Genomic DNA, 25,108 nt, shown 5'->3' on the forward strand with positions numbered 1-25,108 from the left:
AGGAGCCTTGCCCCAGCCCCAGGCCCTGGAAGGATCATGAGAGTCAGGGCTAAGTTTGGAGATCTGGAAGGAGGGTCCTGGGAGGTTGGGGGACATGGGGTAGGTTAGAAAGGTCCCTCCCACCAGCAGGTTAACCATTTTTAGGCTCCACGCCCAAGTGGCCGGGTCTGTAAGACTTCCTTGTCTTTCACCCATTCGTGCTACCCCCCCCCCAGATCATCAAAGCCGGGTGAGGGCCTTCTCGAGGAGGCAAGCAGCATTATTCACAGGGGCGGGGCCGAGCGCTCTGGGGAAAAGTGGCCGGCCCCGTGGCTCAGATCTTGATCAGCTGAGAGTAGGACCGGCATCCCAAGCTCTCCGGGCTCCAGCAGGGCAGGACCGCATCTTCGGGCCGTCCGAGCGTCCGCCTCACCTTCAAGGACCCTGGCCCGCCACAGCGACCTGCCGTGCGCCTCCCACCTTCTAGGCCGCCAGCTGATCTGCAGGGACGAAGCCAGGTTGGTGATGGCCCCGAGGGGCAGGTCAGGGAGAGAGACAGGGAAGGGAAAAGGGACCGGCTTTGAGCTGGTGGGGATGCTGCTGTCAGCCCATCTCCACCTGGCAAAAAGGACACTGAGGCCCAGGCCACCTTTCCAAGTTATAGAGCAAGGAAGGTCCTTGCAGACCCAAGGCTGGAACTGTCAGCAACCCAGACTCCTGACCAGTGAGGTTTTCCAAGGGACACTTGGTCCCCCCCGCCACCACATCAGTCCAGCACCACAGTCCAGTGTGTTCAAGTGGCTCTGGGATATACATTAGCTTGAAGGGTGTGTGTTGGACCTGGTAGGCCCAGTGCCACGGCTGGAAGGGGAGTGAGAGCCACGATTCTTGCATGGTGGGGAGGCAACTGAGAACAGTACATAGAGCAGGGCTCCGGACTCAGACACACCCACGGTCCCATTCTTGCTGTGTGACCTTAGGTTAGTTGCTTGACCTCTCTGAGCCTCAGGTTTCTGACAAGGTGACTTGGAGTGGATGAGGGTGATACTCCCTACCTTACTGGGTTGCTGGAGAGAGTAATAAGATCATTTCTGTACTAAGCCGTTCCTTGGGCTACTATAACGATAGCATTATTGTTATGCTGAATATCGATATGATTTAAATCCAATATGTATTGGTATCAATAATGATACTAAAAATGGTTTCCATTTCTAGTGAGCAAAGGGCCGAAACATGGTCACTCCCTCTGTTTCACTCTCCTCCTTGCCTTGTTTTTGTGTGTGTGTGTGCACATGCGTGTGTGTATATGTGCACAGGCTTGCACACACGCACAGAGGAAGGCTGGGGTTCAGGGTCATGATGGCTCTTCCCACTTCTGCTCTGCAAATACCGAACAGGCTGTGCAGGAAGTGTGGGAACATGGAAAGGGGAGTTTGGGACAATCCAACACGTCGGTTCTTGGGGCCTCCAGCTCAGGGATCCCCAGGCCTGGCTCAAGCCCTCCTCACCCCCAGATTCCTGTCTGTCAGGCCCCTCACTGGAGCTCCACCTACTGGGGGTCAAGACCAGAGCTAAGCGCTTATCATAGTTTATCCCCCAACTGGCCTACTATGCGGGGTTTAATTATCTCCACTCACAGGTGGAAACTCAGAGGCTTGGGAAAGCAAGCTAGCCTTCCCAGCAGGTGGCAGAGCCGTGCACCCCAGTCAGACACACTGGCCTGGAGGAAGTTGCCCACCTAGGCTCCTTGGTAACCTGGCGGCTCCAAAATGTAGATTTGCCTCTACCCGATCGCCTTCCTTCTGGGCCATTGGTCCTTCTCCCCCTACCGCTCATCCCCTGGAGTTCTGACCCCACCAAACCAGTCACCCAAAGAGAGTTTGGAGAAAGCATTGTGGGAACCCCAAATTCAGGGCAAGGGATGGGGTGAGGGGCGGTGACGTGGGTGGCTAGAGCTTCAACCTCCCAGTCTAAAGGAGCTGAGGCCTTAAAAATAATAGATGGGAGAAGGAGTCCAAAGATAGACAGTACACGATATCATGGAGCCTTCTGTGAGTGTGTATGCACACACACGCACATGCGCACACACGTGTGTATCCTCCCTTCTGGGAAACTTGGAGGACCTGAAGCCAAGAAAAATGAACAAAACCACGGAGACACACAAGTACACTCAGCTCAGCTCACAGATAAACACAACCTTCCAGGAGTGCTTTGGTCCATGACACTTACCGTGTCCGGGCAGAGGTCCACACCAGTGACGTCACTCACATTACACACACACGCACACACACACACACACACAGAGGTGCGCACAAAGGAGAGCAGTCGGCAGCAGATTTAGAGACAGAGCGGGGGTGGGGGTGGTAAACAGGAGTGAAGCACAAGGGGGAGGCAGCAAGTCCTGCCTGTGTCACATCCTACTCCCCGTGTTCTGCCCGCGGAGCCCCTGTCCTGACCTGAGGAGCCCCTGAGCCGCCCCTGTGCCAGGTGAGAACCTGAGGAGGTGGCTCAGTGAGTGGGATAGAAAGAGCCAGAGATCGGGGTTCGAAGCCCACAGCCCTGACACTTGTACCCTCACCCGCCTGGAGAAGTGACCTAAGTCTCACCCGAGACCCAGTTTCCTTCCCTGTGAGGCCGGCGGTGATAGCATTCTCAAGACTTTGCTGTGCCCAGTGCGTGAAAGTGCTAGATTTATGCTCTGAGAAGGCGGCTGGCAGTGAGCAGCAGAGCAAATACGCCAGAATCCACCCTGGTTTAGGCACTTCCTAGCAGGTCATTTGTCCTAAATGAACCTCAGTTGCCCCATCTGTGAAATGGGGCTAGTCCAGAATCCCTTCCCGCCCTTGCCACTTGAAGAGACAATGCCGCGAGGCTGCCATGTGCTGTGACTTTGTGGGAAAGGGAAAGCCCCCAGGGGCAGAGATGGTGGGGGTCAGGGCCCAGCTGCCGTTGGCCCCGCCCCCTCTTCTCCCAGAGAAAGCCCCTTCCTCCATCCATTAGGGCCCCACCCACTTCAGTCCAGGGTCCCGTGGAGCAACTTCCCAGGAGTGTGTATATCCAGAGCGGGGAAAGGGTCCCACAGAAGGCTTGCCCATGTAGGAGCCCCCCTCCCCAGCCTACAAGCCCACGGAATAAGAAAGCCTGAGAAAGAGAGTATAAAATGGGATTTATAGCCTTAAAGGATTTCCAGGGCTCACCACAGTGGCAAGCCCCAAGGGCCTTTCTCTCAAGACCAGATTGATGGCACTGAATGGACTTGCCAGAAGTTTCCCCACCTCAGGCTTCAAGCCCATCAGACTCAGTCATTCGGCTATAGAAACCCAGGGAGCAGCTGATCCAGGCCAGACGGACAAGGAGTCAGGGCCCATGTGTGCTCTTACAGGCTGTGTGACCTAAGCAACAACCCAGTGTTCTCGAGTCTCAGTTTTCTCCTCTGTCAAATGGGTTCATTGACCCCCTGTAATTATTAAATGAGGCCGTCATGCGAACGAACAGAAATCACAGATGTAAATTGCTGACATACAGCAGGTGCTCAATAAATGCTCAGCATCATGATGAGACATGCCCAGAGCTGGGAGCCAGCCTGTCTGGGTTGGAGTCCTGGCTCTACCACCTCCAGCAGTGTGAGCTTGGGCACGTTTTACAAACATCTCTGCCTTGGTTTCCTCTTTTGAAAACCAGGAATAACAAAGTGTCCGAGACTGGACAGGTTTGGGCCACACCAAGTGTTGCTGTAGGGACTATGGATGGGAGGTGAGACCTGTGGAGGTGGGACTTGTGCTACACGTCTGCTGGGTGCCAGAGTTATCTCACACAATAACCACCCCCAGGTGTAGGGTGCGGAGAGGAGGGTCTACAGGGTTCTGGTTCAACCTAAGACATGGACTGGACTACATTGGGGACAGGGACAGGGAGCCTGGACTCATGGGGAGACAGATCGAAAGACAGCAAAGGAAAGTTGTTCCTCTCCTCACAACACTTCTGACTCCATATGGGGGTTCTTCCCACGCCAACAACCAAGTCTCTAAGTCTGGACATCAACTGTCCTGTCATTGCATTCAGTTCTGAAGCTGACAACAGGGGTGAGTGTGAGGCTCCAAAGGTCCCAGGGCTCAGTCCCACAAACACACCCTCACTTCTGACATTCCAGGTCCCCAGGCTACCTGCACTTCTGTCCAACTTGGCTAAAAATGGGGGGGGGGGAGCTCCCTGAACCCGCTGCCTCAGCTTTTCACAGAGCTGAGAAAAGCACTTTCTTACATTTACCGGTTTATTGTAAAGCATATTACAATGGGTCCTTTTAAACAGCCAGATGAGGAGATGCGTGGGGTCAGGAAGGGTCCCGTGTGCAGGAGCTTCTGTCCCATGGAGTCGGGGACACCACCCTCTCAGAACATGGATGTATCTCAGCTCTCTGAACCCCACAGAGCAGGGTGCTTCTGGAAGTTTCATTGTGAAGGCATGATCTATCATTAACCCAATCTCCAGCCCCTCCACCTTCCTAAGAGATGGGGGCTGAAAGCTCCAAACTTCTAGCCCTGGTGACCAGTCCCCACCTGAAGCTGTCCGGGAGCCCATCCAGAGTCCCCTCTTTTGAGCAAAAGATGCTCCTCTTACCCAGGAACTTCCAAGGGACTCGGGAGCTCTGGGTCAGGAACCAGGAGCCATGACCAAATATATATTTCTTATTATGGGACCATCAGCAAAGGAGTCTGAGGTCTAGAGAGACGAGGCAATGGAAAGGGGAGAGAGGGGAGGAGAGAGTGAGCAGGACCCCAGTGTTACAGGGAGAGATGGGGCAGAGACACCAAGAGACAGAGAGGCAGGCAGACTCTCTGGTCACAATGAAATGTTTCTCAGTCTTGTTCCCCCATCTCAGTTGGCTTTTGCCTTCCCAAACAGCCCCCCAGTATCTTTCCCAGTGGCCCCATAAACCAACCTCTCTGGGTCCTCTCTCAGCCCAGCCCCTCTGGGCAGGTGGGTCAGCCCAGCTGCTGGAGCCACTGAAGTTGCCAGCACGGCTGAGTCCATCTGCCCAGGACCACGCATGCCCAAGACAAGGGGACCCAAGACCAAAGACTGCCCCCACCAAAGGGCTCCATTTCTTGGGAAGCCAATATGCCATGGGTAGGCACAGAAATTTGTCTCTGAGGCCTGCTTTGTCCTCCTGACCTTGTGCAATTTGCACTGTTGCTCTGATCCTCTGTTCTCCCACCTGTGACATAGAGATAATCATCGTAACACAGTCCTTGCCTTACAGTGTTGTGGCTTTAGTGTAAGGGTTAAATATACCTATGACGCGCTGACACCTTATAATCTCTCAACATTAATAGTAAAAACATGAAAGCTTCCCTCTGGGGGTGGGGGGGCTGAAGGGACCCAGGTCAGGGAGGCTGAACTTTCCTGAATTTATTGGGACCTAAGAAATGTCCCAAAACCTCTCTGGTGGCCAGTCTGTTCATCTGTGGAATGGGGCTAAAACTCCTCACCTACTTACCTTACAGGATTAGCGGAAAGTTTTTGATAAACTCCCCTGTGCCGACAGTAGCACATTAGGGCCAGGCCAGTGGGCCTGCGATTGCCCCTCCAGGAAAGATGCCCAGCTCCTGGGGTACCCCAGGATTCCTCAGGGAGACTGCCCCCCTCACTGGACAGTGGCCCATCCTTGGCTAGCATTCCTTAGCCAGCTGCTGGGATGAGGACGCTTTCAGTGCTGTCTCCAGGAGCTAGTGTGATTGGTGGGGTTGACATAGGGGGTCAGAAAAGCAGAAGTGCTCCCTGGAGGGACGTAGGATTCACCTGCTGGGCAGCAGGGGGGACACAAAGCAGTGAGTAGCTCATGGGCCTGAGGCCACCAACAAGCATGATCGTTACTCACTGATGTGTACTGAGTATCGGGCCGTTTGCTAAGAGCCTTATCTTTGTTATCATGCCATGATCGTTTCACCTCCCGATGATCCACCGGGTTAACACTCTTATTATAAGGAGTTATAATCACCTATTTTATTTGAGGAAATGGACTCAGAGAGGCTGGGCATCTTACCCAAGGCCACCCAGCTGGAAAGGGCCAGAGCCAGTTTTGCTGCCCAGATCTGGTTGGCTGTCTCCTGAGTCCTGCCACAGCCTGTACAACCCAGGCTTATCTCAGAGAAGGTGACACAAGCACGCCCTGGGAGCACCAGGCTGTCACACTGTACCGGGACTGGTCAACACAGGGACAGGAGGCAGATGGCACCACGGAAGGCATCAGGAGACCCCAGGGCCACTTTGCCCACTTGGCTGCTCCATCACTCCGGCCAGCCCCTCGTCCTCTGGGCCTTAGTCACCTCATCTGCAAACTGAGGTTGCCCCACATACCCAGAGGCCCTTCTCGCCTCTGATTCGTTCGGACACCCCCATCTCCTTCAAATTAGTGATCCCGCTTATGATGGAACTTCAGAGCAGTCGAACTAAGCAGTTGAACTTCTTAGCTTGGGGTCCCTGGACCCCTCGGAGCTCCAGAAGCCGCCTAGAATGACGAGCAGAATTGCAAATGCCTGTGTGTGTCTGATCGTGTATTTTTCCAGGGGAAGTGTCCATATTATGACCAGATTCTCATCCTTATAGGCGAAAAGCCACTGATCACTCTCCACTTTTAGAATTGCCCTAACCTCGATGTCAATTTTAAGGGGAATGGGTTGAGAAGGCTGAATCCCTACCATGTAAAATTCTTTCTTTCCCTTCCCTGTATTTAAAGTCACCTGCACCTGCTCCTGTGCCCCGGACTCCACCCTCCGGCCACACTGACCCCTGGAGACCCAGCCCCCTGTGCTTCCGATTAGCCTCTGTCTCCACGCTGAAGCTCCTATCCGGTGTTCACCCCCATGTCCTTCCCCAGAAAACCCGGCGCCAGGACTGGTGGGTCTCTCCTGAGGTAGGTGCAGTGACCAGATGGCCGGTAGGGGTCGCAGGGGGGCGACCCTGTGGAGCCTCAGAGGACAGAATTCTGCCCCCTTCTTAGCCTGGGGGTGAGGAAAGTGTACCCAAAGGCAGGAGGCCCGTGTTCTGGGTCCGAATCTTCCCCTCAGTAGGCCTCAGTTTTCCCATCTGTAAAGTGGAACCCCAGTCTAGTGGAACCCTAGAATCCCAGAGGGTTGCTAAGCAACCTTTCTACTGGAAAATCGTCTGGACCTTTCTGATTGATGCTGGAGGGAGGGAGGTATCTTGAACTCCCTTTGGCAGAAGCACTTGACCCAGCAGCCTTAGGGAATGAAATAAAATGACTCAGGGGCCCCTTTCCCAGACCTGATTGAGCAAACAGAGGCCACTGTCCTCCAGCTTAAGGGGGAAGCCTTACTCCCTGGGGAGAAAGGAGGGTTCTAAACAGGGCTGCCCCAAGACGTGTCTGGCGCTGGTGAGGGAAATGGGGACCACAGTTGTGGCCTCCCAGGCTGGGCAGGGGCCTTGAGGTGAGGCCTTATGGGGCTTGGGAGGTGGGTGGCGGCCTCCTTGGGTACGGCCTCTGCCCATGTCCGGAGAAGGCCACGCAGACTCCAGCGGGGAGGGAGAAGGGGTCCTCTGGCCTTCGGCAGCTGCAGGATCTGGGAGCAGGACTGGAACCCAGACCATCCCTTCCGGTTCTTCTGAGCACTCTCTCTAGCAAACCTCCAAACTCCGGGCCAGAGAGAGCAGGATGAAGGATCCAGGGATGAGGGAAGGCCCTGCAGGGGTGCGTGAGGGGAGTGCGCCCAACCACCCATCCCTAGACTCCCCTCTCCCGGGGGGCCACGAGGACCAAATCTTCTCAGGTACAAAAAGACCTTCTCCCGCTCCCACCCCCAAGTGATTAAAGAATAAGACATAGGCGTGACAATGACACAGAACATTTTCTACAAAAGTTGTAATGAGCTTGCGGGAGGGGTACTTTGTAGGGCAGTGGGAATCGCTGAGCCTGCCCCACCCCAGCACTGGGAGAACTGGGAGGAGGCTGAGGCCAGGACACAGACAGGGGACAGGAGAGAAAGGGCAGCACCTGGGGCTCTGGGGAAGTCGAGTCGGCACTTGGGGGTGGCCCCAGGCCCAGGCCAAGAGAACAGGGAAAAGGACTGGGGTGGGCTCAGGGTGGCAGTGGCAGGCGGCCAAGCCTGCAGCGTGGGAACTGAAACCACTTCCACCATGGCCCCCGCTCTGGGCAGACCGGACGCACCAGAGGGAGGCCTGTGGCATTTTGTGGGGGTTCTCTAGTCCCCTGGCCCAGCCAAGGAGGCCCAGGAAAGAGATGGGGACTGTGGCAGTGCTCCCAGTGGGAGCTGCTTCCTAAGCTGAGGGTCAGGAACGGGGGTCCGCTGCTGAAAGGATGAGGGGCACACCGGGGGTCCCCCAAGTACCTCTCCCATAGCCATGACCTCAGTCTGATTGGAAAACCAAGGACACCTGTCTGAGGACCCCCTGGGGCTGGCCTTTTCCCCTGGTCTCACTGCTGTCGCAGAGGAGGGACACATGCTGAGCTCCCACTGACACACTGCCCATGCAGAACTTGCAGCCGCCTGGCTGCCTCCCCACCGGAAGGCAAATCTACCAACCAGCCCTCAACACAGTCACACATGCACAGAGTCCTGGGGACCCAGGGACAGCCAGCAGCTTAGATCAGCCACATCCTCAGGCTCTTACACTGTCCATATCGTGCGACTGGCCCCCAAGAGGCCAGACACCCAGACGTGCCCAGTCTCCGCCTATCTCTGGCCTGGGAGATGCGGAAGCAGTTGGCAGCTGCCTCCCTCCAACCCAGAGCTCGCCCACCAGGCCTACGGGCCCTAATACCGCAGCTCACTGCTCTAGCACCTTGTATCTACTGCCCTGACCCTCTGGGGTCTCTGGAGGGACTAGGCTGGAGGCGGGGGGAGGAGGGCAGTGTGAGGAGGGCAGAGTCCGGCTGGGCCCCGCCACAAGGTGAGCTGGTAAGGATGCTAGGCAGCCCCGCCCCCCCCACCCCCGCCTGGCACTCCAGCTCCCCAGCATGGCCAGCAGGAGAAGGAGAAGGGGGCTGGCTGTGATTGGGATAGGGGTGGGGACTAAAGTCAGGGCATTTGGCTGAAGAGTCTAGCCAGGAACCTCCCCTCTAGGGTGGGGAGAGGGGGAGGCAGCCCAAACTCTTCCCTTCACAAAAATGGAGGAAGTGAGCAAGTCTCCAGCCTGAACACAGCAACAGGACCTTTGGAGGAGGGGTGGTGAGAGACAACAGCCCGTGGGACAGGCCATGCCCACCCCCTCACACTCCCATTCAGCTCCACGAGCCTGTCATCTATTCCCTGGGGCTCCAGCACCCCTCTTCCTCTGGGGCAGGCCTCCCACTAATCCACACACCCTTGGGGCCATTCAGATGGGGGAGGCTCAAGGGCTCTGGGACCCCTTGCTGGTACCTCCAGGCTATGCCTCTGCTGTGGAGTGTGGACAGGCTTTCAAAGGAGAAGACCACATGGTCTTTGCTCCTGGGAGGAGGGGGTGGCTTCAGGGCTGGCGACTGTGAGGCCCTCATGGCCCCACGATGGGTCGTGGCAACTTGCAATTAATTCATTTTGGTCTGGAGAGGAGCCTCCTGTTACCTGCAGAGAAAGATACAGAAACAGACTTCAGGTAAGGGCCTTCAAGACCAGTTTAAACCAACACCAGCCTTTTTGATCAAGCAGTCCTCTCCGGACAGGCTAATGGTCTGGGATGGGGCCCTTGGCCAAGGGATGTGTTCCCCATCCCCCAAACTCTAAACCAGCCTACCTCCCCACACCCACCCTTGCCCTAATACCGCAGCTCACTGCAGCTGTGCAGCTCACCCAGCTGTGCAGGGTAAAGACACCAAAAGGAGGTGGCAGCATTTGCTGGGCTTGTGGGATGCCACGAGAAAGGGGCCAGGGGAGAAGCAGACCACCAGTGCGGGAGCAGACCTGAGCTCCCCGATTGCTTTTGAACGTGTCGGCTCTCCTCCCGTGGGAGTCACCAGGCTCTGGAGCCGCACAGACCAGGGATCAAGCCCAGGCTCTGCACCAGGCAGCAGCAGGACCTTGGGGTGAGCTACTGGAACCCTCTGAGCCTCCACTTGCTCTCCTGGAAAATGGGGTGACGCAGCCCCCGCACGGGGGGCTAGGGAGGACTCAGTGAGAGGCATGTGGAGGGCCATCTCTAGCACCCGGTGGACGGGAGGGCTCAAAGCGTCCTGGCTGTGATTACTCTGACTACTTACTGTTTGGCATCCACAAAGACATCCGTGTTGGGGGCATTCTGATATCCCCCAAATCAAGGAGCCTTTTACATTAGCTGGGATAAGAAGGCCTCCAGTGCTCCTTAAACTGGCAGCTTCTTTTTCAGAATTAGGGGCAAACAAATTAAGTGGAACCTCTTGTCTTTGATGAGGGCTTAGATTTTAGGAAATAGGGTATTACACACACTCACACTCCTGAAAAGGCAGATCCTCCTCACCCCCTACCCCACCCTGCCCCACAACTCCCTCAGACCTTCGGGACCTATCTCCCCAGGTCCCCCAGGCTGGGGCACTCACAACTCCGTGTCCTCCAGGGCCGGCGGGCGTTCCAGCGCCTGCCTCCTCCTCCTCACGGCCCCCAGAATCTTCTTGCGGGGCCCCAGGGGGACGCTGATGCTGCGGAGGTCAAGGTCGGAGCACAGCATCAAGGCCTCGAGGTCAATCTTCTCCTGCCGCAGGAGGGAGGCAAAGTCCTCCATGTGCAGGGAAGCCAAGAAGGTCTCCAGCGGGCTCGTCTCGGGCTCCAGGTCCTCATCCAGGCCCAAGTCCAGCTCGTCCCAGGGCAGCTCCTCCCCGCAGCTGCGGTCCTGCAGGCTGTTGGCACTGCCCAGGCTGTCGTCATCCAGGCTGGGGGAGCTCTGCAGCCGCCCTCGCGGGGCGCCCCCGCCGTCCGGCGCCGCGTCCTCGCGGCCCAGCCCGTGCAGCCCGCTGCTCAAGTAGTTCCTGCGGAACACCATGGTGCCCAGGCCGGGCCGGGTAAACAGGGAGTCGTGGCCTGAGTCGGTGCTGACCTCCGAGTGGGCCGGCTCGGCCGCCAGCGTGGCACGGGAGACGCTGTCCTCGTCGGAGAGGAACATGTCCCGGAGCGGGGCGCGGCCCCACTCCTTGGGGTTGGCGTAGGTGCCCTGGCGCACGAACATCACGTCGCTGCCCAGCTGCAGGCCCGAGAGCGAGCGCACGCTCTTGCGGCCGTCCTCGGAGATCTTGAAGGTGCCCTCGCCGCCCTGCTTGCGCCGCTCCAGCTTCCGCTGGATCTTGGCCTTGCCCCTGGCCGTGCCGTGCAGCGTGGCCTGCGAGTAGGGCAGCTGGCTGCCCAGCGCCAGGTGCTGCAGCCGGCGGCTCAGGGTGCTGGACGTGAGGCTGGAGAAGCTGAGCGCGTCCGAGCGCTCGGCCAGCTCGCGCCGGTAGCGCCGCTCCATGCGCTCGTGGTGCTTGCGCTGCATCTTGGCGCACTCGCGGATGCGCCGCTCGGCCTCGCGGAAGGCCTTGTCCTTCAGCTTGCCCACCAGCTTGGGGTTGAGGCTGCTCTGCTTGGCCGCGATGGAGTCCAGGTAGCGCACGCACTCCATGTGGCCCTTCATGGCGGCCATGTCCAGCGGCGTGTGGTAGTCGTTGTCCAGGCACCAGATGTTGGCCCCGAAGGACACCAGGAAGGAGAGGCAGTGCAGGTGGCCGTTGGAAGCTGCCAGGTGCAGGGGCGTGTTGCCCCAGATGTCGCACTTGTCTGGGTCACCCCTGCAGAGGGGACACGCAGGGAGGGGTGATGAGCCAACACAATTTCGGGCTCTGGCAGCAGGAGCGGGGAGCTCCCGACCTGAGCCGCCCCATGGGCACCCCAGCGGGACCCCCAGGGCCTGAGATGCCTCCTCGGACTCCAGGAGACGTCGGACCGACCTGGGAGCGGGGCCGGGGGTGGCCCCAGACCTGCAGGGGGCGGGGCGACAGAAAAGGCGGGGCCAGGGCGGGGCCTTCCCCAAGAGAACTGATGGCTGGGAATCTCAGGGGATAAATATTTGATGCCCAGAGAGAAAGGAGTGAATTATTCATGGAGCCCAGCGGGGAGCTGTCCCAGAGAGGTGGTGGGCCAGGGCCGAGTCTGGGTCTCTAGGCAGGCGTGGTGGTCAGTGTGGCTGTGGGTGTAGGGGTGACCCTAAGAGAGGGCACAAGAGAGTGGTGGGTGCGGAGCCTGAGCCCTGGGTGAGTGTGTGTAAGGGTGTGTGCCTGCGTGTCGGCGGGCACGGCCATGTCTGCAGGGAGCAGGGCCAGGCCTGGCAAGGCTGCGTGTGAGAGCAGGTGTCGGGTCTTGGCCTGGGCTGGGAGGAGAGCCTGGGGGCAGCCAGGACCAAAGGGGAGGAGGAGGCGAGTCTGCAACCCAGGCCCAGGGGCCCTTCCTTCCCCGGAGCTGCCCCATCTGTGGGAGCCTTGTCAGGCAGCCTGGCTTGTGCCTGCCCAGGGGACCCACCCAGCATCCTCCAACACCCTCCACACCAGATTGTGCCCCTTGGGCATGCTCCAGCGGGCTCCTCCAAGCTCTCCCCTCCCACAGAGGCCTGGCTCAGCACCTCTGCTCACTAATGAGGCCACGAGCCCACCCCCACAGAACTGGAGGAAGAATCACCCCCTTGTCTCAACAGCTTCCCCACAAACCCCTCCTCACTTCCCCTACTGGTCGCCAAGTCCTGCAGGACAATGTGGCAAGGAGCTGCTTGGCATTTGGCCCACACCCCATCCAGTACCAGCCTTTGCTCTCTGTAGGAGCTCGGGGACTTAGTGCACCAGGAAGGCACTCTTTTTCCCCTCCCGTGGACCTCTCTGATGGGGGGCGGTATGGGAGGACCTCTGTGTGCTCTCTTGGTGTGGGAAGAGGCTAGTCTGGCTAGTCTGGGCTTCTCAAAGCCAGCAGCCTGGTCTTAAGGGCTGCTCCCACCTGCTGCTGGACTGGGAAGTGGCAGCAGAGGGAGGGCGAAGGAGTTCCCCACCCACCACATGCTCAGGCCACAGGCCAGCATCCGGCACTGAGATCAGCTGGACCCCTTTCCCTCCACCGTGATTTCCCAGGGCCTAAGATGTTCCTGTGAACCCTCCTGGGGCATGTCTTCTTGGGGAATGTCTTCCACTCCTTTTCCCTGCCCAGGCTGCCCAGGTGAGCGGTTCAACCAGGTGACCTCTCTGTATAAAACTGCGGAGGCTGGCGAAGTTTCATTCAGACCCAGGAGCCCACGTCAGTGGCCCCGGACCCTGAATTCTTTCATTGCTACCTTCAAACCCCTTTCCTGGCCCTGACCCCTGGACTCTAGGACCACTGTTCTCCCTAGACAACTCCTGAAGGAGGGAGAGGGAGCCTGCTATCAAGGGAGGGGCATAGAGGGAGTTAATGGGGCGGCTGTACCCACTGACATTTGGTGCTGCGGTCAGCGCCCATAAATCCCAAGAATGAGCTGGGAGCTGTGTGAGCCCCAGCCTTCCGGGCGGTGCAGCTCTGGGTCGGAGAGCCCGTTGGACTGCAGGCTGGGGAGTGGACACTAAGGAGCCTCTCCTCGCACTGCCTGTGCCCCTTCTCTCTGCCCCCACCTTGCCTCCAAGCGCTACCCACCCAGGAGACCTCTTCCACCTTCCCCTCACTCTTCAGCCCCTCCCATAATCATGCCCCCCCCCAACCCAGTCCCTGCCGTCCTAGCCCCACATCCGGGTCACAAGTGTCGCATACCTCAAGTTGTGCCCCCTCCCACCATGCCAGGCTCCAGGGTCCCACCTGAGGGTCAGCGGGGTAGAGAAGAGGGTAGGTCAGAGGAGGGAGGGGGAAGACACATTAGAGTCTTGGGAAGTGTGTCTCAGGGGACCGGAGGGACCTGAAGGCTCTCTTCCCCCTCCACTGGGGGGCTTAGGCAGGGACAGGGTGGGTACTCACCCTCGGCTCACGATGACACGCAGCGACTCCAGGTTGCCATGGTAGGCAGCCCAGAGAGTGGGAGTCATGCCATCCTCATCGGGGGCGTTCAGCTCCTTCCTGGTTGCCTCTTTGAGGAGCTCCAGGTAGCCGTCCCGGGCCGCCCGGTGGTACTGGTCGTTCATGGCGCCTGGCTTGGACAGGGTGGGCCGGGGGCGCGGGGAAATGCCCCCCGCGGGGGAGGGCGGCGGGGTTAGGGCTGAGGCATGGGGTTGGGGGAGGGGGCCGAGCAGGGGCCGGGGCCGCCAGCCCCCGCTGCCGCAGACGGAGGTTGCGGAGCGCCAGAGCCGCCGCTACTCCGACATCTGAGCCGCTCGCCCCGGGTGGGAGGGGGGAAGGATCTCCCGCTGCCCAGGGAGCCGCCCCCGGGTTGCCCCTGGGTCCTAAACACCTGCTCCCGAGCGCACAGGGGTGACCCACGCGAGGCCCTGTCCTCGCTCCAAAAGTGGTGACCCCAGCGCCCCGCTCCATGAGGCCCGGTCTGGGGACAGTGGGGGAGGGGGGTATGTCCCTGCGGCTCCCGATGTCTTCACCGTCGAAGGAAGGGGCCCAGGGCTGAGGAGGGGTGTCTGCGGGCAGTCAGGATCCCTAGGACAGAGGCTTGGGACGGGTAGGAGGACTGACGCCCAGACAGCGAGTAGCTCCCCCCACCCCCGGCAGTCCCGGCTGCCCCTCGCGCGCACGGGGTTGGCGAGCCGCGGCCCAGGAGGTGGCGCTCGAAGACTGGACGCGGACTCGGCGCGCGGCCGGAGAACTTCTACCCAAGCCCGACTTCGCAGCTTCCAGCGGAGCAGAAGGCTGCGGGGAGGGATAGAGGGAGAAGGAACTTCGGTCTCTGTCAGGGTGTCGGGGAAAGGGGCACTGGGGTCCCGATCTTGGGGCAGCAACAGAGGAGCACGAAGGTATAGGGTGCGCCGGGTCTGGGAGGGTGTCGGGGTGCCCGCGGGCCCCTAGGGAGTCTATCGAGCAGCAGCCCTCGGGGCTCTGGACGGCGGGGACTGCAGGGCGCGAGGGCGCGGTGGGCGCCGGGGGCGGGGTGCCCTCTGGGTGCCGCAGTGCAGGGCTGCGCCCCAGCCTGGCCGCGCCAAGGTGACGGGACGGCGCGGGTGGGGGCGCCCGTTAACGGGTAAATATAAATCTTACCTTATCTTGCTCCCGCTCTCTGTTCCCTAAATTCAGCTCGGAGAAAAGATGGATCATGTGAGCGGGACTGAGAGATTTATGGAGCTGAGCTCCCGCGGCTGTAAATCACCCTGCCCTCCCCGGTATAAAGCGCCCGTCCAGGCCGGTGTGGGACAGAGGAGACGCTCGCTGCCCCCTGACCCCCAGCTCAGCGCCGTCTCCCGGCCCAGCCAGGTGGGTGTCCGGACAAGACGGTGGACGGACGGGGGAGTGGGGACGTTGGTCGGGGTCCGACGGGGCTGCCGCCGCTTCTCCTTCCCTCCGTCGTCGAGCGAGAGACCCGAGGGGTCGGCTTTTCTCTTCCCTTTCCCCAGCGCTTCCTCCACCACCCGCAACCCCCACCCTCCCGGTGAGGAACTTCTCGGTTCCTAAATCTAGGGATAAGGTGGGGGAAGGAGAGCCCTCAGGGTTGACCTGGGGTCCTGTCCGCTCTTCCTCCACAGTGACCCGTCCAGCCTCCCTCAGTCGCCCCTGCCATGTCCGAGGAGTCGACCCCGGGCCCCAAGGAGAGCCCGCCGGCCCAGCCACGGGCAGGCTCCCGCGAGGTGTGGAAGAAGGGCGGCCGCCTCCTGTCCGTGCTGCTGGCCGTGAACGTGCTGCTGCTCGCCTGCACGCTCATCAGTGGCGGCGCCTTCAACAAGGTGGCGGTGTATGACACCGACGTGTTCGCGCTGCTCACCACCATGATGCTGCTGGCCTCCCTCTGGATCCTCTTCTACCTCCTGCGGACCGTGCGCTGCCCCAACGCCGTCCCCTACCGGGACGCGCACGCCGGCCCCATCTGGCTCCGAGGTGCCAGGGGAGGTGGGGCGGGGGCGGAGGGAGGTCGGGGGGTCAGGAGAGGAGCCAGAGGCTGGGACTCTCAGAGGAACTGTGGAGCGCGCGTCAAGGTAGGGGGCTGAGAAATTCCCAGGGGGCCAGGTGTGGCTGAAGATGAGATAGGCTGTGGCTCAAGGAGAAGAGGAAGGGAAACAGCCTTGGAAGAAGAATGACGTGAGGGATGGAGGGGACTTCTTTGCTCTTCCTAAGACTGAAAAGGGGTGGTCATGGGACAGCCTTAGAGGGAGAGCTGAGGACAGGTGACGTTGCAACTGAAGAGCCCACTGAGGGCCGTTCTGCCCCCAATCCAAGCAGCCCCAAAGAGACAGGGCTTCCATCCATCCATGCATCCACCCACCCACCCCCTTAATCCTGTACTCATTCTCCACCCATCCATTCACTTCCAGTACATCCATTCACCACCCACCGAACTGTCCATTCATCATCCAACTCTCCACCTCTCCGTCCATCCCTCCACCCACCCAGCCATCAGCTGCCCATCTAGTCATTCATCCTCAGGTCTACAAACCACCCTCTCTGACCCCCCACCCCACCCCTCATTCCCAGGTGGGCTGGTGCTGTTTGGGATCTGCACTCTTGTCATGGATGTCTTCAAGACTGGCTACTACTCCAGTTTCTTTGAGTGCCAGTCGGCCATCAAGATCCTGCACCCTCTCACCCAGGCTGTGTTTGTCATCGTCCAGGTGGGTGGGAGCAGTGTTCTCGAGTGTGGTGGAAAGGAACCAACATCTGGCATGAGGTCTGGAGATCTCTACTCTTCTACCCTGAGCAATCAAGTAAGGTGGGGGTAGGACTGTAGAGTGGATCACATGAGTCCAAAAATCTGGAAGCACTTGGTAATGAAGTCATATCCAGATGTGAGCTCCTACTTAGGGGCCCTGTGATTTTCATTTCAACCCAAGCAGTGCCGGTATTAACATCTAGGATGTCTGAGCTGGGGTAGCTGCCATATCTCCTTGAACCTGGCTCGTCCTCCCTGGGTGCCTGTAGAGGGCATCGGTCTCAGCCCAGGGTCCTGGGGTGGGCATGGCCGGTTTGGCCTCAGCTACGGCCTATATGTTCTATATCTGTTCAGGAAATAGGGTACCCTGTACCTGGGATTTTTCAAACAAGTTCAAGAATATATATTTTTATTTGTTGCACACACAACATCCTGAAAGATCTCCTGATGGAGCTGAGGCAGGACTGGTCTTACATGGGACCAGAACGGATCTCATCCCTGCACCACGACCAGAATACCACATGTAGGGTTCCCTCTCCTGAAACATCAGCCCTGCTGTGCCGATTTCCACAATTCAACACGTTTATGACTTTGGTACTTACACTAGTGTTATACTTTTTCAGTTCATGGGTTTGAGAATACTCAGGTAAAGCGAAAATACAGATGCTACCACATCAACACATACCATGACAAGGATTTATTGGTAACTAGGAGAGTGTTGCAGGACAACAAAGGATGGGAATGGGGCAGGGGATGTTGCCAAGGGGAGGTGAGAAGCCACCAGAGACTCTCTCTACCTTGGACAAGACCCAGCCTCAGACTGGCCTCGCTCCCAGGAATAAGTAACTAGATGGTCAAACTCTACCTGAAAACAACAGTAACAACAAACAAACACCAAGAGTTTACAGGGAACATTTTGCAAATTCTGAAAGAACACAACTATTTTATACAAATTGTTCCATAGAAAGAGAGAAAGTTCCTTATTCGTTTTGTAAAGCTAAGATAAACTTGGTAGGTTAGTATGGGGGCTCTTGAGGAAGAGGGAACATACTGTTGGGTTTGGACACGGGCACTCCAGAGCCAATGACCTCCCCCACTCTCTCTCAACACAGACTTACTTTCTCTGGGTCTCCTCGAAAGACTGTATTCACGTCCATCTGGATCTGACCCGGTGAGTGCTGGCCCCACAGCTCAACATCGTGCTCCCCTGGGGATGAGCTTTCCAACCTGGGGCCCGGGTCCTCTTTCTGCACCCCGGGTGGGGTTTCAGCCAAGGCCCCCTTGCTCTATCAGCCGATTTCACCAGGCTGTGCTGTGTTGTGTGTATGGGTGTGTGCCTACACACTCACACCTGTGTGTTTTGGTGACATGGGTTATACAGTGCACTGTATGTGCTTTCCTCTAGGAGAGGGGGCGGCAGTGGCCTGAGCCCCTGGACATCTCCTGGCCCTCTCCTGGGTGGCATCCTGGCCAGACTAAGTGTTCCTTCCAAACTCAGCCTCTCTGTTCACCCTGCTTTCTTGCTTCCCAACGTCAGCTTCCAGTATAGCTCCCCAGCTTTCCATCTCCCTGGGGCAGCCGGGCCAGCCTCTCACTGGCCTCTCTGCTCCCCCTTCCCAAACAGGTGCGGTCTCATGTTCACCCTCACCACAAACCTGGCCATCTGGATGGCAGCTGTGGTGGACGAGTCCGTGCACCAGACCCACTCCTATGATAGTTCCCACAGCAACACCAGCCACCTTCGCCTCGCCCTTGACCGTGAGTATCCATCCCAGATTAAACCCGGTCCAGGGACTTCCAGGCTTTTGGCTGGGTGCTCGACTCCCTTGCCCCCACGAGAGAGGAGAGCCTCCCCCTGCTCCAAGCTCCACCTCTGAAGAAGGGTAGTTGTAGGTGACACCGGAGGGAGGGTGTCAAGGGACATCTTCTTTCTGGAGGATGCAGCCTTGGCCCCACTGTTCAGGTCTCCATCCTACCGAAGAACGGATTTGGCTCCAGAATAAAAGGATGAGGGTATCAAAATGGGGGAAGAGCTTGATAATGGACGCATGGGACAGAGTGTGTCAAGGAGGAGGTAGAAATAATAATCACAATGACAACAGTGACACTTTACTGATATGTCAGGTGCTGTGCTAAGTGTCCTAAACACTCTACCATACTTAACCCTCACAACTTCCCCATGAGATGGGTACTAGGTTTGTTTTTTGTTTTGTTTTGTTTTGTTTTGTTTTTTAAGAGAAAGAGATAGAGAACAGGAGGGGGTGGGGGCAGGGGGCAGAGGGAGGCAGAGAATCGTAAGCAGACTCTGCACTGAGCCCAGAGCTTGGTGCAGGGCTCAGTCTCACAACCCTGAGATCATGACCTGAGCTAAGATCAAGAGTCAGAGGCTTAACCAACTGAGCCTTGAGATAAGTAGTGTTAGTATTCCCATTTTATAGATACAGAAACTAAGGCATAAAATGTTAAATAGAGCTTGAAAATGGGAGAACTAGTGTAGAGATCCATCTTTGCTTTGAACCAATATGATATACTGAGAAAGAATAGGACCCACAGGCCCCCCAGTCCTAATCTCTGGACTTCTGTAGGGCCCCCTGCCCCCACCAACCAGACCAGATGTCTAAATCCTGAAGACACACACACTCCCGGTATGGAAGGGTCCAGGCACAGAAAGCATAGAGCAGAAGACCCCAGCCCAGCGGGGCTGATAAAGGACCACCTTGCACATACAGAGGGTTCCTAAGGATGGTTAAAACCAACCCAGAGGGGGTGCCTGGGTGGCTCAGTTGGTTAAGTGTCAGACTCTTGATTTTGGCTCAGGTCATGATCTCAGGGTCATGAGACTGAGCCCCGCATGGGGCTCTGAGTTGGGTAGGTGTGGAGTCGGCTTAAGATTCTCCCTCACCCTCTCCCTCTGCTCCTCTCCCTGCACACGTGCATACTCGCTCTCTCTCTCTTTCTAAAACAAAGCAAAACAAAAAAAATAACCCAGAGAGGTGGCCAACTTAACATGCTGGGGCCCTGGGCTGCCAAGAGGCCTCCTAGGAAGGTAGCTGCCCCGGCGTTAGGAGTCGGGTCGATAACTCTGCCATTACAAGCCACCTTACCTCGGTAAGCCTCAGTTTCTGCCTCGGCAAAACCAGTGGGAATAGTTCTGGGAATCCAAAGGGATGTTTGCCAAGATCCAAGGCATTCTATCGAGCACACTCTGGGCACAGGACAAGATTCCTGTGCGTGTGCTACAAATCAAAATGATGGGAGGTCACGGGAGACACCTGCCCAAAGCAGCTCACATTCTGGGCTGAGTCAGATGCCGGGGAGAGCTGCGAGGAAGACTGAACGCTTGGGGTTCCCAAGAGGGCCACCATCTATCAGGAACAGAACCTCGCCTATCGTGGAGAGCCAGGGGTGATTACTGGTTGGGAAAGATTGGAAATGTCTACCTGCAGGAAGAGAATGGGATGCAGCAGGCAGAATCTGCAGTTCCGATTTTTGTTAATTGAGCACCGACTGTTTACTGATGCGTCCCAGTCTCTGGCGCATAGTAGGTGCTTAGTAAATATTCATGGAATGAATGCACGTGCCGGGCCCTGTGCAGGCATTTCGGGATATGGAGGTGAACAGGGCAGATGGTGATCCCCCAGGGACGAAGGTCACCGTGGAGAGGAGCAGCACTCCCCCAGGAAGGCGGGAGGGTGGTCCAGCTCCGTGCCTCTCTCCCCACAGCAGAGCGTGCAGGCAGCTCGGTGGGAGGAGACTGTTCCTGCAACACGGCCATCTGCCAGATCTTCCAGCAGGGCTACTTCTACCTGTATCCCTTCAACATTGAGTACAGCCTGTTTGCGTCCACCATGCTGTACGTCATGTGGAAGAATGTAGGCAGGCTGCTGGCCTCCTCCACCCACGGCCATGGCCACACCCCTTCCCGGGTCAGCCTCTTTCGGGAGACCCTTTTCGCTGGCCCGATCCTGGGCCTGATGCTCTTCGTGGTGGGGCTGGCCGTCTTCATCATCTACGAGGTCCAAGTGAGTGCGGAGGGGGGCCGCCTCCAGCAGGCCCTGGTCATCTACTACAGCTTCAACATCATCTGTCTGGGGCTCATGACCTTGGTCAGCCTGAGCGGCTCAGTCATCTACCGCTTTGATCGCCGGGCCATGGATCACCATAAGAACCCCACTCGGACCCTGGATGTGGCATTGCTGATGGGCGCGGCCCTGGGCCAGTACGCGATCTCCTACTACTCTATCGTAGCCGTGGTGGTGGGCACACCCAGGGACCTGCTGGGGGCGCTCAACCTAGCCCATGCTCTACTCATGATTGCCCAGCACACCTTCCAGAATGTGTTCATCATCGAAAGCCTCCACCGGGGACCGCCCGGGGCTGAGCCCCATGATACCACCCCCAAGGAACCCTGCCATGGTCTTACCTTTGCCAACCTGGATGCCCTCCACACCTTGCCTGGCTGCCCACCCACTCCTAGGCTGGTCGGCACCAACCCAGTGGGCCCTCAGGAAGCAGTGGCCATCATCTTGGCCCCCAGGGGCCACTGGAGACGCCGGTGCCTGAAGGACATTTCTCTGTTTCTCCTGCTCTGCAATGTCATCGTGAGTAACTGGCGGTCGTGGGGCAGGGGGGGATGGGAAGGGGCTGGGGGGGAAGAGAAGGCCAAGGAAGGGTTCTCTTTCAGGCTCATTCACGTGCCTTTTTCTGTCTTGCCCCCAGCCCACTAGAGAAGCCTACAGCTAGGAGAGAAGCAGGTTCAGAGAGGGTCAGATGAAGTCCCTGGGCAAACAGCATCCCAGGGCACAGAGAGAGAATGAAATCCCAGCCTTCTGGCTTCTAGGTTGCAGATGGAAGTGGAGGGGTCCCAGGGAATGCTGACATGGGGGCTGGGCGGAAGTGAGAGGGAGCTGTGAAGTGATGTAGAGGGAGGGTGCCCTCACCCCTAGGTGGAAGGTGTGACTGCTCCTGGGAACTTGTGACCAGCCCACTTCTCAGAATAATTGGAGCAGCAGCAGGAAGTAGCAGAGACCAGCCTAAGTGTGAGCGCTCTCTTGGAGGGCGGCAGAGGGCTGGCCTGGAAAGGGGGCATTCGCGACAGCGCACCCTCCCAGCTAATTCAGCAGAACCGCTTCCTAAGAGAAACCCAGTGTGTTAGGAACAGACTTCACCCCAGGGCAGAAACACCCCCCCATGAAGACACACACCCCAGTAAAAGAATACCCCTCCTGCAGCTACAGCCCAATAGAGAAACAGTCCAGTGTGGATAAAGTCCTCAGGGGAGAAATTTCTAATATGCAAACATGTACCCATGTTTGTGAGTACATCCCAAATAAAGAGCAGCTCTACTGAAGTTTCACTCAGTATAAAAATGGCCCTTTCAGCTACAATGACCAACAGAAAAATCCCCAATATACAAACAAACACCCCCCCTTTTTTTTTAGAGATTTTATTTATTTGACAGACAGAGATCACAAGTAGGTAGAGAGGCAGGCAGAGAGAGAGGAGAAGGTAAGCAGGCTCCCCACTGAGCAGAGAGCCTGATGTGGAGCTCTATCTCAGGACCCCAGGATCATGACCTGAGCCGAAGGCAGAGGCTTTAACCTACTGAGCCACCCAGGCTCCCCCAAACAAACACCCTTAATGTGGGTCAAAGAGCATGTCTGCAGAGGGATTCCAGCCAGGGTATAAACTACACAAATGACCCTGACCTGGGTGCGTGTTTAGTGTGTTCCCACTGCGAATATTGCCCAGCCTGCAGGTAATCGGTTTTAAAAAGAAAAAAAAAAATTAAAAAGGTGATCACCAGTCTCTGACCCTCCAGTAGAAGCAGTAAAGCTCAAAACCTCCTTAAATCTTGGGCCAGCCTGGGAGCCTCCCCCGCCCCCCCCCAGCTCCCCCCATCTCCCCACCCCCCGCCGGGCCCCGCCCTCACCTCCCCCACCCCCATGCAGGGCCCTCTCCAGAAGGCTGGGAGCCACCTTCTGGATGTTTTGCTCAGGGTATCTGCTCCGGGGTCAATCTAGGAGCATCATCTCCGACTCCATTTCAGAGGACAGAAACAGTCCCCTAAAGGAGCCGCGCGTGTTCAAGGACCATCAGCTGGGGTTGGGGAGCATGGGGCTGCCCTAGAAGCCATTGTTGCTTACCTCATACCCCACACCTGGACCGTCTGAGCTCCAGCGAAAGATGAAGCAGGCTTCCTTCGTTAACCTCCTCCCAGACCTGGGAAAGTTGCGGAGCTGCAGAACGGAGCTTATGGAGGGTGGGGGTGGAGTTCACTTCCGGCTGGACCCTGACACCCCTGCCCTGGGCGGGTCTGATTCTCCCACCGCCCTGCACACATCTGTCCAGGAGCGAGTCGCTGATTTGGGCATCTGTGCCCAATTCTCACATCATCTATCTTCTCCTCCTCCCCATCTGACAAATGAGCCACTAATAACAGGGTAGAGAAGGGATCACAGAGGGAGCCCCAAGCCTGGCTGGGGGTGGGCAAGTTCAGTTGGGCCCATTTTCTGAGCTCCTTAGTGAGTGCCAAACCCTGCCCAAGATCCTGAGGTTCCCCATTCACCAGCCCCCAGCCCTTGCTGTCCAACAAACTAGACTGCTGGGACCCCCATCCTGTCACCCCCTCCCCCAGCTAAGTCCACAGCAATGACCTGCAAGTGGCCGGTCCAGGCCAGGTCCTGACGCCCCCCTCTCTCACCACAGCTGTGGATCATGCCTGCCTTCGGAGCACGCCCTCACTTCAGCAACACCGTGGAGGTCGACTTCTATGGCTACTCCCTTTGGGCGGCCATCGTCAACATCTGTCTGCCCTTCGGCATCTTCTACCGTATGCACGCTGTCTCCAGCCTGCTGGAGGTCTACGTGTTATCCTGAAGCCCCTGAGAGACACGTAGGGGTGGGGCTCAGTTCATGTGCCCACTCAGAGACACCCCCCGCCCCGCAGGAAAGAACCCCAGGCTGGCAGTCACTGTGCCACATTACCACCCCCAGCCTCCTTACCCCCCCCCAGCCCTGCCCCAGGGGACCCAGGGTAGAATTTGCATCAAAGTTATTTTTCCAGGATGAGTTTTTACATCACAATCAGACATACCCACCCACCCCAGCAGATTCTGCAGCATGGAGTGGGTGGGGAGGAGAGATCTCTCCCTAGAGCAGCCAGGACCAGGCAAGATCAGCAAGTGTCTGCGGTTCTGGCCCCACCCCTGATGCCAGCCACGTGGCTTGGCCAGGACTGCTGTCTGGAGCTGGAACCGCCTCCAGCTCGCCCCCTGCCCCCCACTTCTTGTTTCAGCCTCCCCGTCTGAGACAATTGCAGGAGAGGATCTTGGGGCTCAGAGCTGGAAGGAACCCTGGAGATTTTTAGGTCTCAAGCTTTTCAGTGAGGCAAATCGGAGTTACAGGTGGTTACAGACTAGTAAGTACCTGGGTGGCTGGGAGGGGCCGGACAGAGTACGCAGGCGGCCATCTTCCTCTTCCCCTGATCCTCAAAGGCCAGATACATTTGTTTATGTGTTCCATGAAGCAAGAAAGCTTAGGAAAGACTGACCTAGCCCAACTAGGTCACGTTACCTCTCTTTTTACAAAGGAAACTGAGGCCCAGAGAGGTAAAGTGACTTGCCCAAGGTCACAGAGCTAAAGAGAGCCAGAGCCTTTCTACTAAGAATAATAATTTTCAAACAGCAGAACTTCTTTTTCTTTAAATAAAATATTTCAGGAACCCAAGTTTGTAACACAAATAGAGCTGTTCTAGTTGAAGAGGTGTTGGGGGGGGCACAGAACCTCACTACATGGGGCTTCCTCTTACCTACCACCCCCACGCCCTGGGGGGCCCCGAGGCAAAGACCTGGGGCTTCTAATCCAGGAAAGGCACGAGATGAATTTAGCAGGGAGAGAACCTGAGAAGGCCAGGCAGAGACTGAAGAGGAGACTTGCCAACTAGAAGAGGAGGAAGAATTGGTGCCCAGCCACAGTCAGGTGAAGGGAAGCAGGCCAGAGCGGGGACTGGGATGGGGGCGGGGGAGATGGGAGCAGCGGCACCTCGAGCACTGGGGCCTTGAGAGGGCGAACGCACCTGGACCCGGCCTGCAGAATGAGGTGGGCAGGTCTCCGAGGCTGCGGGAAGAGTGAGGAGGGCTAGAGGGGGCGACTTCCCTCCCCCACCCGCCTCCTGGCTCGTCAGAATGAGGTTATTTTCCGCCCCAAGTTCACGTTCGATTTAGGGAGAGAGAGTGGATTGCTGCGAGACCGCACCCCTCCCGAGTACTGGGTGGGGTAGAAAAAAAGACGACGCCAGACCTGGGGGAAGAGGGGCTCAGGCTGCTCCCTGCTTGGCCACTGAAGGAAAGTGCGGCCGGAACCCCTTTGCTGCGGTTTAAGGACGTTGCACCCCACCCCACCCGGGAGGCGGGCGGTCGCAGGTCCT

General features: G+C 57.8%; 2 protein-coding genes across 5 annotated transcripts; one reads left to right on the forward strand and one right to left on the reverse strand.

Moving 5' to 3' along the window:
• Positions 1-7,600: 7,600 nt before the first annotated feature.
• On the reverse strand, positions 7,601-14,391 carry USH1G (USH1 protein network component sans; the record flags this gene model as incomplete). 2 transcript variants are annotated; one of them, XM_082706040.1, is made up of 3 exons in its annotated part: positions 13,899-14,391; positions 10,508-11,725; positions 7,601-9,560 (listed from the first exon to the last, which is right to left on the reverse strand). In XM_082706040.1, the coding sequence occupies exons 1-3, from the start codon at positions 14,060-14,062 to the stop codon at positions 9,557-9,559; spliced, it is 1,386 nt and encodes a 461-aa protein (XP_082562166.1). In that variant the 5' UTR covers positions 14,063-14,391. The 2 variants fall into 2 exon arrangements, with proteins under 2 accessions (XP_082562166.1, XP_082562167.1); XM_082706041.1 differs by lacking the exon at positions 7,601-9,560 and having other exon boundaries at positions 10,504-11,725.
• On the forward strand, positions 13,724-25,095 carry OTOP2 (otopetrin 2). 3 transcript variants are annotated; one of them, XM_082706038.1, is made up of 8 exons: positions 13,724-13,769; positions 15,117-15,293; positions 15,563-15,911; positions 16,506-16,642; positions 17,793-17,851; positions 18,305-18,438; positions 20,404-21,281; positions 23,389-25,095. In XM_082706038.1, the coding sequence occupies exons 3-8, from the start codon at positions 15,596-15,598 to the stop codon at positions 23,557-23,559; spliced, it is 1,695 nt and encodes a 564-aa protein (XP_082562164.1). In that variant the 5' UTR covers positions 13,724-13,769; positions 15,117-15,293; positions 15,563-15,595; the 3' UTR covers positions 23,560-25,095. The 3 variants fall into 3 exon arrangements, with proteins under 3 accessions (XP_082562164.1, XP_082562163.1, XP_082562165.1); XM_082706037.1 differs by lacking the exon at positions 13,724-13,769 and adding an exon at positions 14,544-14,839; XM_082706039.1 differs by lacking the exon at positions 13,724-13,769 and adding an exon at positions 14,544-14,839 and having other exon boundaries at positions 20,407-21,281.
• Positions 25,096-25,108: the final 13 nt, after the last annotated feature.

Source organism: Mustela nivalis (assembly GCF_964662115.1).
Source record: "Mustela nivalis genome assembly, chromosome: 17".
Classification (NCBI taxonomy): Eukaryota; Metazoa; Chordata; class Mammalia; order Carnivora; family Mustelidae; genus Mustela; species Mustela nivalis.

Bases quoted from the DNA above. Each gene is read 5' to 3' on its own strand.
- OTOP2 (XM_082706038.1), top strand. From the start codon at position 15,596: ATGTCCGAGGAGTCGACCCCGGGCCCCAAGGAGAGCCCGCCGGCCCAG. The intron at 16,643-17,792 runs GTGGGTGGGAGC...CTCTCAACACAG, and splicing joins CTGTGTTTGTCATCGTCCAG to ACTTACTTTCTCTGGGTCTC. The intron at 18,439-20,403 runs GTGAGTATCCAT...CTCTCCCCACAG, and splicing joins CCTTCGCCTCGCCCTTGACC to CAGAGCGTGCAGGCAGCTCG.